Source organism: Leopardus geoffroyi, chromosome C2 (genome assembly GCF_018350155.1).
Source record: "Leopardus geoffroyi isolate Oge1 chromosome C2, O.geoffroyi_Oge1_pat1.0, whole genome shotgun sequence".
Classification (NCBI taxonomy): Eukaryota; Metazoa; Chordata; class Mammalia; order Carnivora; family Felidae; genus Leopardus; species Leopardus geoffroyi.
The window spans coordinates 93,985,674-94,001,335 of record NC_059333.1 but is presented as its reverse complement, the minus strand read 5'-3'; the positions used below and the strand labels follow the sequence as shown (position 1 = coordinate 94,001,335).

Here is a 15,662-nt window from a genome sequence, read left to right as displayed (position 1 = left end):
CACTTTTGGTAGGGGAGAAAATCAATCACGGCAATAATTTCCCTAACTGGTTCATGCACTTCCATAGTTGAACCAATAACTTCATGTAGGAATTGCTTCTATGGCTTAATATTATACAGGATTATGACAAAATCATTTTTAGAATAACATAAATATGCAAAGAGTTGCCTATGCAGGGAGCAATGTCAATACAAATGAGAAGTTTAGTTTTATGACCAAAATGCTCAATATTTAGCTGAAGGTGCTTAATCATTCATAAGTATGAATCAGAGGGAGACTGGGAATCCAAGTAAACATATCTATCAGGCAAGCAGTGAGATGGAAATAGCAAAACTAATTTGGAGACAGGACATGGCATAGGCATTTTGAAATAAATGGCTATAAGATTTTTTAAAGTTTTGAATATCAATAAGCGGTAGCATTTAAGGGATTCTAAATTTTTCACCACTTGACAAATGTCTATGGTCACTAAATTCCTGTAAGCTTTCCAGAGTAAGTTATAAATTATTCCTTTATTCACAAAACAAAGCCTTATGATTGGCTTAAGTATTTTTGTTAAACCAAATAAGGCGGTTTGTGATTTTCTATAATTTCTATAAAGTCTCATTGCCTGAATATATAAATACACATGTACTTCAACCTAATTTAAAAAGGCCTCTTCTATTTCATATCCATTTTCTTCCAAGCATGAAGACTAGGGCATTTAGGTGTAATTTTGAAGGTTTATCACTGTAACATTCTGCTATGCTAAGTTCACTATTAAAAAACACTTCAGGGAATGAGTTTTATTTGTAAACATTTTTTATAAGATTAACAATAATTTCACATATACTCCTGAGCTGCACTGTCCAATATGGTAACCACTAACCACATCTGAAAGGTGGCTTGAGCAACTTTAAAAACTGAATTTTTAATTTTAATTCACTTTAAATTTTAAAAATTCCAGTAGTTTATTTATTGGAAAACCTTTAGGTGTGTTTGGGCCACTTTTTCATCTGCGCATTTCCTGAACCCTAAATACATCCAGTCTTACTGGTGAAAACTTAGCATCCAAATTAAGGTGCATTGTAAATGTAAACATTTGAGAGACTCTGTCCAAAAAAAAAAAAGAATGTCAAATTCTCATTAATACGTTTTATATGAATTACTTAAGTACCTTGCATTATATTTATCTTGGACAGCACTGATCTGGAGCTATATGAAAATTGCTAGTAGTTAAAAGATATGTCTTAAATGTTTCACTTTAATGTCATTCTCTTGATCAAAATTTTTTTATCACTATGAACAAGTAAATCAGATTTAGTATTTACACAGTACAAAGTACCCTAATTGCCCCTCTGCACACCCTCCTTTCTCCAAATTGCCAAGTCCTTGCTAGCACCAACAGCAGAATGCAAAATCATAGACAGTGAATACGCAGAAAGAGTGTATGAGAGCACTGATGAGCGTGCAGTCAAATAGAACGCTGCAAGTTCTATCTTTTCTTTCCTCCCAATTGTTTCCAGCTCTATGTGTTCCTAATTCCAAAGTTAACCTTCAACTTCTTCCCAAGTTCTGCTGTGCTATGGCTTCCGGTTTAGAATAAGCGATGACTTTGCTCAGCAATGTGCTCGGTCATGTATTAATGCTAGATTCTGTCCAGGCCCGAGAACTTTCATCCTTCAGAGTGGAGAGCTTCCTCTGGGGGAAGGGTTCAAATCCCAGAAGTCTGAACACTGCCACCCGGTACTTCTTGGACATGATGTTGTACAGGATGGGATTGATGGCAGCGCTGAGGTAGAAGAGGACAAAGGATACCAGGTTGCAGTACTGGCTGATCTGAGCGATCTCCAGGGAGCCGGGCTCGAAGGATTTGGAAAATAAATATCGCCCTACGTGGAAGGGCAGCCAGCAGAGGATGAAAGCAAACACCACTACAGCTAAAAGGACAACGGGAGAGAGAGTGTGAGTTCAAGACATGTCATAGCAAGCAACATTCTATTTTGAAGACACAGTTTTGTTTTGATTGTGTATAGTACGACCATTGATTTCAGAGAAACATTACGTTCTGCTTTTCCCTATTGCTACTTGTAACCAAGATTGGACTAACAGTTCAACCATTTTTATCGAGCTTCCTGATCATTTCTACTTAACAACTCTTTGAGTGGTTTTGTGACTAGACTGGTATATTGACACAACAGTTTGTTCACAAGAGTCCACCATTTCACATGTGTTAGATACAACCAGACACACATGAAGTACAGTGGTTACACTCAACGGCTGGTGGGTATCAGAGTTCCTGGGGCACAGATTCCTTGTACATACTATAGACTCACAAAATTAATAACGCTAGGAAGGAGACCAGGACACCTGCCTTTTTCTTTTCTGTTCTTTTTTCTTTTTTAAAGTTTCACAGAAGACTGAATATGCATGCAGTCAGGATTGAGAACCTCTCAGATGGACGATACTCTGCCACGTACAATAGGCATAAGTGACCATGAAAGCAACTAACGCTGATTATCCTCCATCCAAGTCTTCATTTTGCCCAGGCCAGATGATTTTTCCCAGGACCTCTGAATTTCTGGATTAGGTTTTTAAAATTCAGAAGTCAAAGGAAAAATAACAGAAAATAATACTTTAGTCTTTCTACCACTTTAGTGATTCCCTTTATAATGTCAAGGCAAAAGAAAATTAGTGTTGCTGTTGAGGCACAGTGAGGATAGTCAACAGCTTAAAAACAAAGCTGGAGGAAATTACTAAACTTCTCCTCAAAACTGACTGCCACAGCAGCAACGTGAATATTAGAATCCCCTGGAGGTCACTAGCAGGTGTGCAATGTGTTAGTCATATTGTGAGAGTCACTGGTCTAGAAAATGAAAAAATTTCACATTCTTTGAAAAAACTGTGTCACTTTAATATACAGGATTCCAGGAACTATAAAAATACAAATACAAAATCAACCTGGAACTTCTAAGAAGCACTAAATAGGTAAACAAATACAAAACGTTAGACTATAAAGAGGAATAATAAAACATACAGATCCTGGTTTTGACAAAGCAAGTAGAATCAGTATTTTGCTTGTATGTGAATGCATTTTTGTATCACTTCACTTGTACTGAACACACATACTTAAATTTACGTAGTAAATAGGCAGTGCACTCGAGGCCTGATACTGCACCTCGATGCTCTTGGAAGGACCGTTTGGGGAGGGATAGTAAGTCCTGTCAGCTCACGCAAAGTCATCTTTTCTCATGTGGGAAGCCTGCATGTCTTAACTTATCCTGCTTTATCCCGGACTATCCTACCAGAAGAAACAGGTGGTCACAAAAACAAATGGAGACTCCAGCACTGATTTGTCATTGACTTCTTTTCAAAGCTAAAATAAACAGCAGCAGGGTAAACAGAACTGATGCAATTATCTAAAAAAAAATGCAGGTCAGAAAGCCTACCGCAACATTGAAAGAAAAATGAATCATTTCCGACAGAACTACCCACATTGATCATGTCTTTGGTTAAATTTACCACTAAATGCTTTCTAGATCCAATGCCTACTCCTCCCCCCACCCCACCTTACTTTTTAAATGCAACTTGATATCCACAAATTGAGACAGGAAGCTTAACCTCACCTTTAACGCTTAAAGACCACAATAGACTTTTGTGAAATATCTCATTTTTAAGGCAGTGTTTCTGGGCTGATAACATTCATTTAAGGGAAATATAAAGGTGGGGCATCTTTTCCTGAAAAAAAAAAAAAAGGGAGACCAAAAGAAAGACACGAAGAGATAGAGAACAAAAGAAAGAATGAAGACCCTGACGTAGTGGGGGCGTGGGGGGAGGAGCAGGGGACACAGAGAAACAGAACAAAAAACAGAACAGAGAGAGAAAGAGGGAGACGCACACACCACAGAGAAACTAAGAAACCAGAGAGAGCTCAAGACAGAAACAGGAAAGAGTAACTGACAGACATGCAGATTGAGACTGAGAAAAACAGGGGAAAGATGTGGAGGCTCCGGGAGAAGGGGAAAGGGGGGAAGGCAAGGGGAGAGGAGAGGACGCGGGAGCGCGAGCTCGAGGGCGCGCTGAGACCCACCCAGCATTTTCACGGTTTGCTTGTGGTTCTGGTCCCTTAGCGAGGCGCCCACCGCCGCCTCGCCGCGCTTTCTCCGCCACAGCTTTCTGCCGATGAGGCTGTAAAGCACAGTAAGGCAGAAGACGGGCAGGAAGAAGAAGACGCTGGAAACCCACACCATGACCGTGAGCAGTCCGGAGCGCACCGCGAACTCGGTGGCGCGACACTCGTTGGTGTCCCGAGGGTCGGTGCCGTTCTCGTGCTCCACCCCGACCAGCACGAAGATGGGCCCGGCGCTGCAGAAGGCCACGGCCCAGATGACCAAGATGACCAGCTTCACCCGGCCCTTGGTGACTACCACCTTGGCCCGCAGCGGGAAGCAGATGGCGAAGTAGCGCTCGACGCTCAGCGCGGTGATGGTGAGCACCGTGGCATAGGTGCAGCTCTCGCTGACGAACTGGAAGAGTTTGCAGAGCAGGTCGCCGAAGTTCCAGGGCCGGTACTGCCACAGGCGGACGAGGTCGAGGGGCATGCAGAGGAAGATGAGTAGGTCGGAGAAGGCCATACTGGACAGGTAGAGGTTGGTGGTGGTGCGCAGCTCGCGGAAGCGCGACACCACCAGCATGGTGAGCAGGTTGCCCGCGATGCCCACCACAAAGAGTGCCACGCAGGTGGCGGTGACGCCGGCCAGCAGCGGCGCGGGGAAGAGCGGCAGGAGCTCGTCGGCAAACGAGTCGTTGTCGGGGGGAGCGTCCCAGCCCAGGTCCGGCAGCGTGAGGTTGTACCCCGGCTCCTCGCTCGGCGTCGCGTTCCACATGCTGCGGGCTCCCACTTAACAGGTTCTGGGATGCGACTGCCCTGAAAGGCTGGATCCGGCTGGCCCCAGAGGGTCCCTTTGGTCGCGGGAGAGTGCGAAGGAGGAGGCGGCGCGGGCTGGCGGGGAGGATGCTTGGAGAGGAAAAGAGAGGGAAGTGAGAGGCAGAAGGGCAGGGAGGTGAGATTGATAGCGTGGGGTGAAAAAGGGGAGGGAGGGAGACACACGCGCACGCACGCACGCACTGGCGGTGAGGACGAGTGACCCACCGCTCTTTCTGGCACCTCTATTTTTCCCCATTATCTCCCCCAAACCTAGCCTCTGGCTGGCCCCCACTCGCGTACCTTCACCTTCTCAGGGGAAGCCCCGCCAGTCCCGCCTCTCCTGCGTCTTCTCGCTCCTTCTGCATCTCGCACTTCCCCAAAGCGTCCCGGCTGGTGGCGGCCTCGGAGACCCGGCACTGCGAAATGGGAGCGAAAGGCGCTCTCTTTCCAGCCTTGGGCGCTGTCAGCTTAGAGTGGTCCAGAAGGACAGATCACACCCGGGGCGGGGGCGGGGACGGTGGGAGTGGCGCGGAGAATGCCTTCAGTGGCCGGGACCTGAGTTTTTCCTCAAAAAGGGGTAAAGAGTTGGTTATGGACCTGGTGGGAAGAAGAAGCGAGTGTGCCCCACCGGCACACTCCAAAAGAGAGATCTCCAAAAGAGAGATAGGGAAGGAAGGAAGGAAGGAAGGAAGGAAGGAAGGAAGGAAGGAAGGAAGGAAAGGAAGGAGAAAGAAAGAAGGAAAGAAAGAAAGAAAGACCTAGTATTTGTGTTCCGACCAGAGAGGAGACCAGTGCGCACCTGGGGAGAACCTCACGCAGTTCTAGAACCTATCATCGTGTTAACCAAGACAAACTGGCTCAGAGTCGTGTAGCCACTTGTCCGAGGTCACACAGAGAGTTGGGGGACCCAGAGACTAGACTTGGAGCCCTCTTCGGATTTGGACTTCTGAGCACGAAGGGCAGGATGTGCTGAATAAACTTTCTTCTGAATCCTAGCCCTTTGTAGGTCCTTCCCTTGAGCGGCTAGCTGTGGTAAGCGATTTGTTGTGGAAGAGATTACTTGCCTTATGCAAATCTCAGGGTGGAGGTGGGAGCGGGGAAGGAGGGGCAAAAGGAAAGGGACATGGAGGGAGGGTGGGGCGGGCAAAGGAGGAGCACGGGCTGTGAGGCTGGCACGTGGAAGGTGCGCAGTAAACATTTTTTTGAGGCATGATTGAGAGAGATCAGCTTTGTGTAGCTGTGTTCACATGGTCAAGGTCATCAACTTTTTATTTTAAACTGCAAGGATGCTTTGAGGACCGCTGGGACTGGGTGTCAAGGGTCGGGGGCAGAGTTGGATCACAAAAAATACATATATATATACACACATTATATATATATGTATATATATATAATATGTATATATATACATATACGTATATACATATACGTATATACATATACGTATGTATATGTATGTATATATACATATACGTAAAATATGTATGTATGCATGTATGTATACATATAAATACACACACACACACACACACACACGCATACATCCACGGGCAGTATTACTATTACGTGATAGCTGTTCCAGGAGCAGGAGCTGTGTCCCATGGAAATGCGTCAGAGGCCACTTGCAAGGTGACGCCCTTGGACGCGGCCTGTTATGTCCCTCTGTCCGGAGCCCGGAATCTACAACCTAAGACGTGAGACTGGCGACTGCCAGCGATCTCACCAACCAGCTGGGCCTCTTCCTGCCAGGCATCTTGGGGACAATTGAGGGCGTGTTCAGCACCGCGGCCAGCGACTGGTCCCCGCTTACAGCTCTCCACAGCTTTCAGTAGCCGCTGCCACGCCGCCCTCCGCTCTTTCCACTTGCGCCTCAGCACCTCAGTCCTCCTCCACGCGGAAGCCGGAGAGGTTCCTCCCAAGCACAAAAGGGGTTAAGCCGCTGCACTGTTCACACCTATTAGTGCTCACCTGCCCCTGGCCTAGATGAGAATCCTTTCACTGTGTATAAGAGAGGGCTTTCCCAAAGCTTTTTAGTGTGTTTGCATATGACTTTGACAGGTGTTTTGCATCACATCTGCCGTCTAAATTGTTAACGCTTCGAAGTCCGCAAAGACCTATGGCTGAATGAATCCACACTTGCATGAAAGATTCCACACATAGTGAGAGACTGGATGAAGGAGGTTTGATACAGCCTGCTAGAGAACACACTACATAAATTATCAGTGGTGTGTTACAGATGTTGTACCAAATTGACTTTTATTATTATGTTTAAATGTTTATTTATTTTTGAGAGAGACAGAGACAGAGAGACAGAGCGTGAGCAGGGGGAAGGCAGAAAGAGTGAGACACAGAACTGGAAGCCGGCTCCTGGGTTCCACGCTGTCAGCACAGAGCTTGAGGCGGGGCTTGAACTCATGAACAGTGAGATCATGACCTGAACCAAAGTCAGACGCTTAACCGACTGCGTCACCCAGGCGCCCCCGAAATTGACTTAAAATTTTTTTTTTATTTCAAACTACTAACTACTATTTTAAAAAAAGATTACAACCAGGTCAGGCCACCAGTTACAGTTGACTTTTAATACTTCCCACCCTACATATCAGTAGATCTATGTGTGCAGACAGGTCTTTAGTGCAGAAAACAGAGTGGGATAAATAAAAATACTGTAGGAAATTACTGTCTAAGAATAAAAATCAGAAAAAGATTGTGGGGCATATTTCTAGTCTACTTAGTGCTAAAGCAATAGATGATAGGAAAAAAAAAAAACTTAAAAAAAAATCCATGGTGATAAACATTGGGCATGTTGGCTAAAATAGCCAGGTATTTAACTGCATTTGAGCATTTCCTAAAATATAGACAAATTTGTATTGTGTGATGAAGAAGAAACAAGGGATAATATTGAGATTGGTCCATTCACCTACAACAAATAATGTTATATAATATATAAAATTGTCTATAAGTATGTGTTAGGCACTGGGAATAACAAAATAAATAAAACTCAGACAGGCCTTATATTTATAAACTTACAGTCTAGAGAGAAAATACAGTTAAACAATCAATTCCAGTACAGTATGATACACGTCTTTGAAGAAGCAGATACAATGAGCTCTGTTGAAATATGGAGAAACAATGAATTACATAGAGTTTTAGGGATGGCTTCTCAGAGGAAGTGGTATCTGAGCTGGATCTTGAAAGTTGAGTTTTATCAGATTAAGCAAAGCATGCTCAACTGTTCAGACAGGGGCACAAAGGCCCATTAGAGCAAATGAGCCCAGCATGTCTTGTCCTTTGAATGGTGTCGGGAGTATTATCATGGATTTGTGGATTTTTATATAGCCAATGCACACCAGTCAATTATGGTTACTTCTTTTTTTCTTTCTGATTCTCTGGTTTTCCTGTCTTTGGCCTATGAGATCCTTTTCAAGCCAGCTTCAGAGTCTTTTGACATGACTCACTTAGATTTTGAGAACTTCCTTGCTTTGTGGTACAATAAGATACCCCTAACTCACCTTGTAAATTCCCTACTCTAGACCTAGGGTAGCCATTTCTCCAAGAATTCCTGGTATCTTGTACTGAGAATGGCATTTAGAGACCTAAATTTGGGCAATAGGGCTGGTTATTGCCCCTGGAACATTGTGGACTAGACCCTGCCTGTGGACAGAGCTAGAATATAAGTTTTTAAAGAAATCGTGGGAGGGGCGCCTGGGTGGCGCAGTCGGTTAAGCGTCCGACTTCAGCCAGGTCACAATCTCGCGGTCTGTGAGTTCGAGCCCCGCGTCAGGCTCTGGGCTGATGGCTCAGAACCTGGAGCCTGTTTCCGATTCTGTGTCTCCCTCTCTCTGCCCCTCCCCCGTTCATGCTCTGTCTCTCTCTGTCCCCAAAAAAATAAATAAACGTTGAAAAAAAATTAAAAAAAAAAAGAAATCATGGGATGATAATGATGATGATACAGTAGATAAATCAGAAGTACCCTTATCAAGTGATCAAAATTAGTATCACCCATGTGATACTCTGGGAAGGACATAATGTCACTTACACAGTGGAATGTACAACCTCAATCTAATCACAAGGAACATCAGACAAATTCAAAATGAGGAATATTCTATTCTAAAAATTCTCTGTTTTATAAAACAAAGAAAGACTGAGAGAATGTTCCAGACTAAAGGAGACCAAAGAGGTGTAGCCTCCAAGTATAATTCCTGATTCTAGACTGGATCCTAAACTGGAGGGAAAAAAAAACTGCAATGCAGGACAATATTGGGTCCTGGGCAAACTTAGAATATGGCACATAGATTAAATAGAAATATTGAATCAGTGTTAAGTTTGCTGAAGTTGGTGATTGTATAAGAGAAAATATCCTTATTCTTAAAAATATACACCCATCATGATTTATGCACCTGTTTCTGAAAAATAATTATCTGTGTGTAGATAAGTTGAACAAATGATAAAGCAAATGGAGTAAAATATTAATAAATGAATTGAGGAAAAGGGTTAAAAGATTTCTTTGTACTTTTCTTGTAACGTTTCTTTAATTTGAAATTATTCCATATAAAAAATTAAGAAGTCATAGTTTACATAGGTACTTCCATTTCCAATTATTTCCTCAACTTATTTGATTTTATATTTACACCTAACACCCTGGTTTCTAACAACATAAACATAAATTATTTGTTACAATATTCACTAAATGATTTCAAGCTGATAACATCAGCATTACCACTAATAGTAAACTTAACAAATAAAGTTAGAGATTTTTTTGCAGATCTCTTTTGTCCTCAGAATATATCCCACTAAGTGTATATAGCTACTATGTTCTAAAATTACTTGAAATAATGCTTTTCTATGTGTGGTTATGTTACCAATTTGACAAATAATTAGATTTATTTGTTTCAGTTCATCTCAATTTTAGTATTATTTCAAAATTTAAATTTTATTTTATTTATTTAAAAAATTTTTTAATGTTTATTTATTTTTGAGACAGAGAGAAGCAGAGCATGAACTGGGGAGGGTCAGAGAGAGAAGGAGACACAGAATCCAAAGCAGGCTCCAGTCTCTGAGCTGTCAGCACAGAGCCCGATGCGGGGCTCGAACCCACAGACCGTGAGATTATGACCTGAGCCAAAGTTGGACGCTTTAACCGACTGAGCTACCCAGGTGCCCCTAAATTTTATTTTTTTAAAGTAAACTCTGTGCCCAACGTGGGACTTGAACTTACCACCGTGAGTTCAAGAGTCACATGCTTTACTGATTGAGCCAGCTAGGTGCCCTAAATTTTATTTCTTAATATATAAAACATTTATATGATTTGACAAAACTTTAAAACCAACCATGGTCCTAAATTTAAAACTTTAAACTGAACGATATTCAGGAAAAAGTTTACTTCTTTTTCATACTCCCCAATAGACATTTAAAAAATTTAGCTTCTGGTTTGCCTGTCTTGTTTGTGTTTCTATAAATGTGTGTGTGTGTGTGTGTGTGTGTGTGTGTGTGTTTCTGTAGCCTGCATAAAAGTTATTACACTATATACATTGTTTACAATCTTGATTTTTTATAACATTATATTCTAGAGTTCTCTCATATCAATACTTTTTAAATGGTTTTATAGTACTCCATCTTGAGAAAGGTACATAGTTTCCATTATGGATATGTACTTTATTTTCATTCTTTCAATGTTTTACTGTTTTTATTTGTTTGTATGCTTTAATAATTTTTTACTGTTATAAATAATGCTGTCACATATGTCAGGTATATTACAGAATGTATTACAGAAAAATATAAAACAAAATTACAGTTTAATAAAAGAACTGGCACATGGCATATATAACTTATTGAATAGCACAAATAAAGAAAGTGTGGAAAGACAGTATATAGTGCCTGAGTGTTGATTCTGAGCTCTAAAAATGCGTATGGAAATATAGTATAAAATGACAGATACAACATTACTTTATATTTTTAGAAGTGGAATTGTTGGATTAAAGAATAAAAGTGTCTGTAGTTTTCTTATACATTAGTTCCCATCATCCATTCCAAGATCCCCAGTAGATACCTGAAACTGGGGATAGTACTGAGCTCTATATACACTATGTTTTTTCCTATACATACATATCTACGAGAAATTGAATTCATAAATGAGGCACAGTGAGAGATTGACAACAATTACCACTAATGAAGTGAAACAATTGTAATGATATACTGTAATAAAAATTACATGAATGTGGTCACTCTCAAAATATCTTGTTGTACTGTTCTCACTCTTCCTCTGATGATGTGAGATGACAAAATGCCTATGTGATAAGATGAAGCGAGGTGAATGAGGTGGGCGTTATGATGTGGCATTAGGCCACTATTGACTTTCTGCCTATACTCAGAAGAAGGATCATCTGCTATGGACTGTGGTTCATCATGAGTAGCTGAAACCACAGAAAGTGACACTGTGGATAAAGGGGGAACACCGTATATCACCACATGTCTCTCCCTGGGTTTGTACCAAATTGTATCTCCATTAACCATGAATAAGAGTGCTTGTTTTCTTCCAACCTCTACAACAGTTTGGTCGGCTCTTAGATTTTTGCCGACTTGTTAGATGAGATATGGTTTCTCAGTGTATTTTTAATTTACATTATTTTATTAGGAGTGAGGTAGAACATCTTTTAATATGTTTAAGGGCTATGTGCCTTTCTTTTTGTATGGGCTTCTAGGCTATCACTTTTGCTTATTTTTCCTATTGGACTGTTGTTTTATTTAAAATTGATTTTTAGGAACTCTTTTTGTGTTAGAGAGACATCTCTTTGAAATAACAAAACTTGAAAATATTTCCCCAGCTGTTCACTTGTCTTTTTTTTTTTTTTTCAACGTTTATTTATTTTTGGGACAGAGAGAGAGCATGAACGGGGGAGGGGCAGAGAGAGAGGGAGACACAGAATCGGAAGCAGGCTCCAGGCTCTGAGCTGCCAGCACACAGCCCGATGCGGGGCTCGAACTCACGGACCCCGAGATCGTGACCTGGCTGAAGTCGGACGCTTAACCGACTGCGCCACCCAGGCGCCCCTTGCTTGTCTTTTTTTTTTTTTTTTTTTTTTTTAATTTTTTTTTTTTTTCAACGTTTTTATTTATTTTTTGGGACAGAGAGAGACAGAGCATGAACGGGGGAGGGGCAAAGAGAGAGGGAGACACAGAATCGGAAACAGGCTCCAGGCTCTGAGCCATCAGCCCAGAGCCCGACGCGGGGCTCAAACTCACGGACCGCGAGATCGTGACCTGGCTGAAGTCGGACGCCCAACCGACTGCACCACCCAGGCGCCCCTTGCTTGTCTTTTTAATATTGCTTATGGGATTTTTATTTTGACATTCAAAAGCTTAAAATTTTGGTATCATCAAGTTTGTCAGTCTTTTTTGTTATTGTTTCTGGATTTTGAGTTATATTTGTAAAAGCTATACTCGTTGCCAAATTATGAAAAAATTTATCCACATTTTACTATATTACTTTGTGCTTTTGGTTTTTTTTAATATTTATGTTTCTAATCCATTCGCAATTTATCCTGGTCCATTAAGCGATATATGGTTTCAATTTTATCTTTTCCAAATGATTATACAGCTGTTTCCACATCATGTATTAAAAACTCCACTTTTTCTTAATAATTTGAGGTGTCCCCTTTGTCTTATATAAAATTTCTCTATGTATTTTCAGAACCCAGACTCAACACTTGGACACTGTATACTGCCTCTCTATGCTTTATTTGTGCTTTTCAATAAATAGTGTTCTGTCATGTGCCATTTCTTTTTTTATTAAGCTGTAATTATATTTTATATTATTCTTGAACATTTTGCTTAATTACATCTTATTTCCTACATTAATTAGAACTAGAATTGGATACATCAGGAACTTAAAAAGAGAGGGAGAGACTGAAACATGATTCAAGTTCATGGTTTTTGTTTTTTGTTTTTTTTTTTTTTCTAAAAGAAATCAGAATATAGGATGTGCAGGGCTGATATGATGTGATCAAGAATGTTGCTCCTTCTGCCTTTCTGCTTTATCATACCTTGTGAGTGGCTTTCAATATCAAGATTGCTTCATGGCCCAACATTGCTGCTGGAACTATAGGTGTTCAAATGAGTTCCAGGCAAGAAAAAATAGAAGAGGAGACAGAAAGGGCTTTCCTACTTATGTCACATTGGCCAACTCCTTTTCAGGGGAGGCCGGAAAATATACTTTTATAGCAGGGAGCATTATCACTCCCGAGGTCCTAGATTTGATCAAACAATTTACAATCTCTACTGTTATTTCCCAGCCAGACTGCAATTTGAAAGCAAAAATATTTATTTCCTTAAATGACCCATAAAACTTAGTATAGTGTCTTATGAGTAGTAGATCATTTAAAATAAATACTTAGTGATTTGATTAAATTTCTATTTCCTTTGAAATCATGTATGTAAACATAAGACACATAAGAAGATTCATAAGGAATCTTAAGTGTTACATTTTACCTTTAATAAAAATACATAATTTATTTTCATGTTTCATTCAAACCTTGTACATATATTTGGCTTCATCACTTTTACTTTTTCTATCACATCATGTAGCCTCATTTAAAGAATATCATGCACATATTTCCAACTAAGAAATATACTTTTTTCAGATGGGCAAGCTGTAAGAATCTAGATTTAATATCAAGTACATCAATGGAGAGAAAAATTAAATCTTAGCATTCAGGCACCTAACAAGCATTTTTCTAGTTAGTAAATAAGATACGTTGTCATGAATGATCACTATCAATAATTAAGTAATTATGCATTTTAGAAATCCATTTAAAAATATTTATGCTTTTCTAATTATAGAAGGAACATATATTGCTTAAAAACTCAAATGTGTTAGAAAATCCCAAATATCCATCTCTTTCCAAAGTTTATCCATAGATATTACAGTGGGACTTTCCATATTTTTTGTTGGTATTCATACAACTACTTTTACATCTGCTGTTAAGCATTATGACTTTCAACATAGCCATTTCAAATATAAGTAGTACCAAAATGTATCTATTATATTTATCAAAGTTATACATTCTAATTTAAATAGTTATACAAAACTTACTAACTATGCTCACACTGGTTTGTTTGTTATTATTTATTGGCATATTGTTATGGAAGAAGAGTATTTAGCTCTCTTACATTCTTAATCCATGCTTCACCTGTATTCAGGGTCGCATGCACGCACGCGCGCGCGCGCGCGCACACACACACACACACACACACACACACATAACTTTTTCATCTTCCAAATACAATCACACTGTAATTTTGGGTTAGATCCATCTTCAAGCACTCATACTTTAGGCTGATATAGACATGACTAAATCCAAACCATGTAAGATAACATTCTCCTTTCTTGAACCATGTTTTGTTTTCCTTGCCTGTGCAATGGAAAAGTATGGATTTGCCATTAATAGATATAGAAAAGATTGGAAGTGTAACAGATTTTGAAAAGAAGATTAAGAGCTTAAGTTTAGATGTGCAAAATTAGAAAAGTTTACTAGAAAGTTAAAAAAACAACTTAAGGAGGGAGTTGTATATACTGGTATGGAGATCAGGACTAGAGATGCAAATCTGGGAATAATTCGCAATAGATAGCATTTAAAGTCAGGATGCCAACTGAGATAACCTAGGGAATGAGTTTAGCTAGAAAAGAGAAGGGGTCTAAGGCCCTTGAGTTTTGGAGCCCTTCGACTTTTAGAGGTAGGAAATCATGAGAACTAGAAAAAGAAACTCATAAATGGCCAATAGAATAGAATTACAACTTTGGAGGATGTGATAGTCTAGAAGACAAGTGAAGAAAGTATATCCAGAAAGAAGGTGTGATCAATTGTATCAGATACTTCCATGGGTCAAGTAAGATGAGAACTGACCATTATATTTAGCAACATGGAAGTAATTGTTCATCGATGATCTTGGTGGCATGTTGAGGATAAACCTATTTGGTTCAAATAAGCATAGGAGAAAATACTTTGGAGACATTGAGTATAGACAACTTTTTAAAGAGATTTATTATAAAGGGAAGGAAACCAATGAAGTGGTAGGTAGAGGAGGATGTGGGTCCATGGAAGTTCTTTTTAAAGCTGATAAATAACAGTATTTTGTGTGCTGTTGCGAATAATATGCTCTAAAGGGGAAACTTGAAAGTGTAATCTAAAAAATGCAAAGAAAAAAAAAAAGAATGGCTGGAGTGGCGTTTCTAAGAGGGGCTGGACCTAGTAGTCAGGTAAAAGTGATGACTTCAGTAGGAGTGTGGCTAGTTCATCATCAAGGACTTGAGAAAATGCAGAGTATGTGAGCACAGATGTAGGAGGGTAGATAAGTATGCAGGGTGTGGCTTGTGGGAATTCTTTGACAGCTTTGGTTTCCTCAGCAATATAGGAAACAAGGGCAACAGCTGAGAGTGGGTGGGGAAAGAGGTAGTGGAGGATGGAGGAAAGAGATACAAGTATGAGATAGTTGTCTAGGAAAGTGGGAAAGTGAACACACAAGGGTAATGTGTGATTGCTGGGCAGCAGTAAAGGCCCACTTGAGGTTAATGATAATCCAATCAACATGACTGTTGGTTTTCCCATCTTTATGTTCAGTTTCACTGGGGCAGAAATGGAGTGGAAGGAAAGTTTAATTTGACTGTGGTTATGATTTTGTTCAGAAAAGATGAGAAAGCATAAGAGGAACAAAGATGTGGAGGTTCTAGCCAAGGAATTGATTAGAACTATTGACCATTGAG

At 40.3% G+C, this 15,662-nt stretch overlaps 1 protein-coding gene across 1 annotated transcript; it reads right to left on the bottom strand.

Annotated features, from left to right (window-relative positions):
• Positions 1-1,181: 1,181 nt before the first annotated feature.
• On the bottom strand, positions 1,182-5,278 carry GHSR (growth hormone secretagogue receptor). The gene is made up of 2 exons (XM_045437115.1): positions 4,070-5,278; positions 1,182-1,919 (listed from the first exon to the last, which is right to left on the bottom strand). The coding sequence occupies exons 1-2, from the start codon at positions 4,863-4,865 to the stop codon at positions 1,615-1,617; spliced, it is 1,101 nt and encodes a 366-aa protein (XP_045293071.1). The 5' UTR covers positions 4,866-5,278; the 3' UTR covers positions 1,182-1,614.
• Positions 5,279-15,662: the final 10,384 nt, after the last annotated feature.

Coding starts and splice junctions, on each gene's coding strand:
- GHSR (XM_045437115.1), bottom strand. CDS start 4,865: ATGTGGAACGCGACGCCGAGCGAGGAGCCGGGGTACAACCTCACGCTG. Junction 1,920..4,069: donor GCAAACCGTGAAAATGCTGG/GTGGGTCTCAGC, acceptor TTGTCCTTTTAG/CTGTAGTGGTGTTTGCTTTC.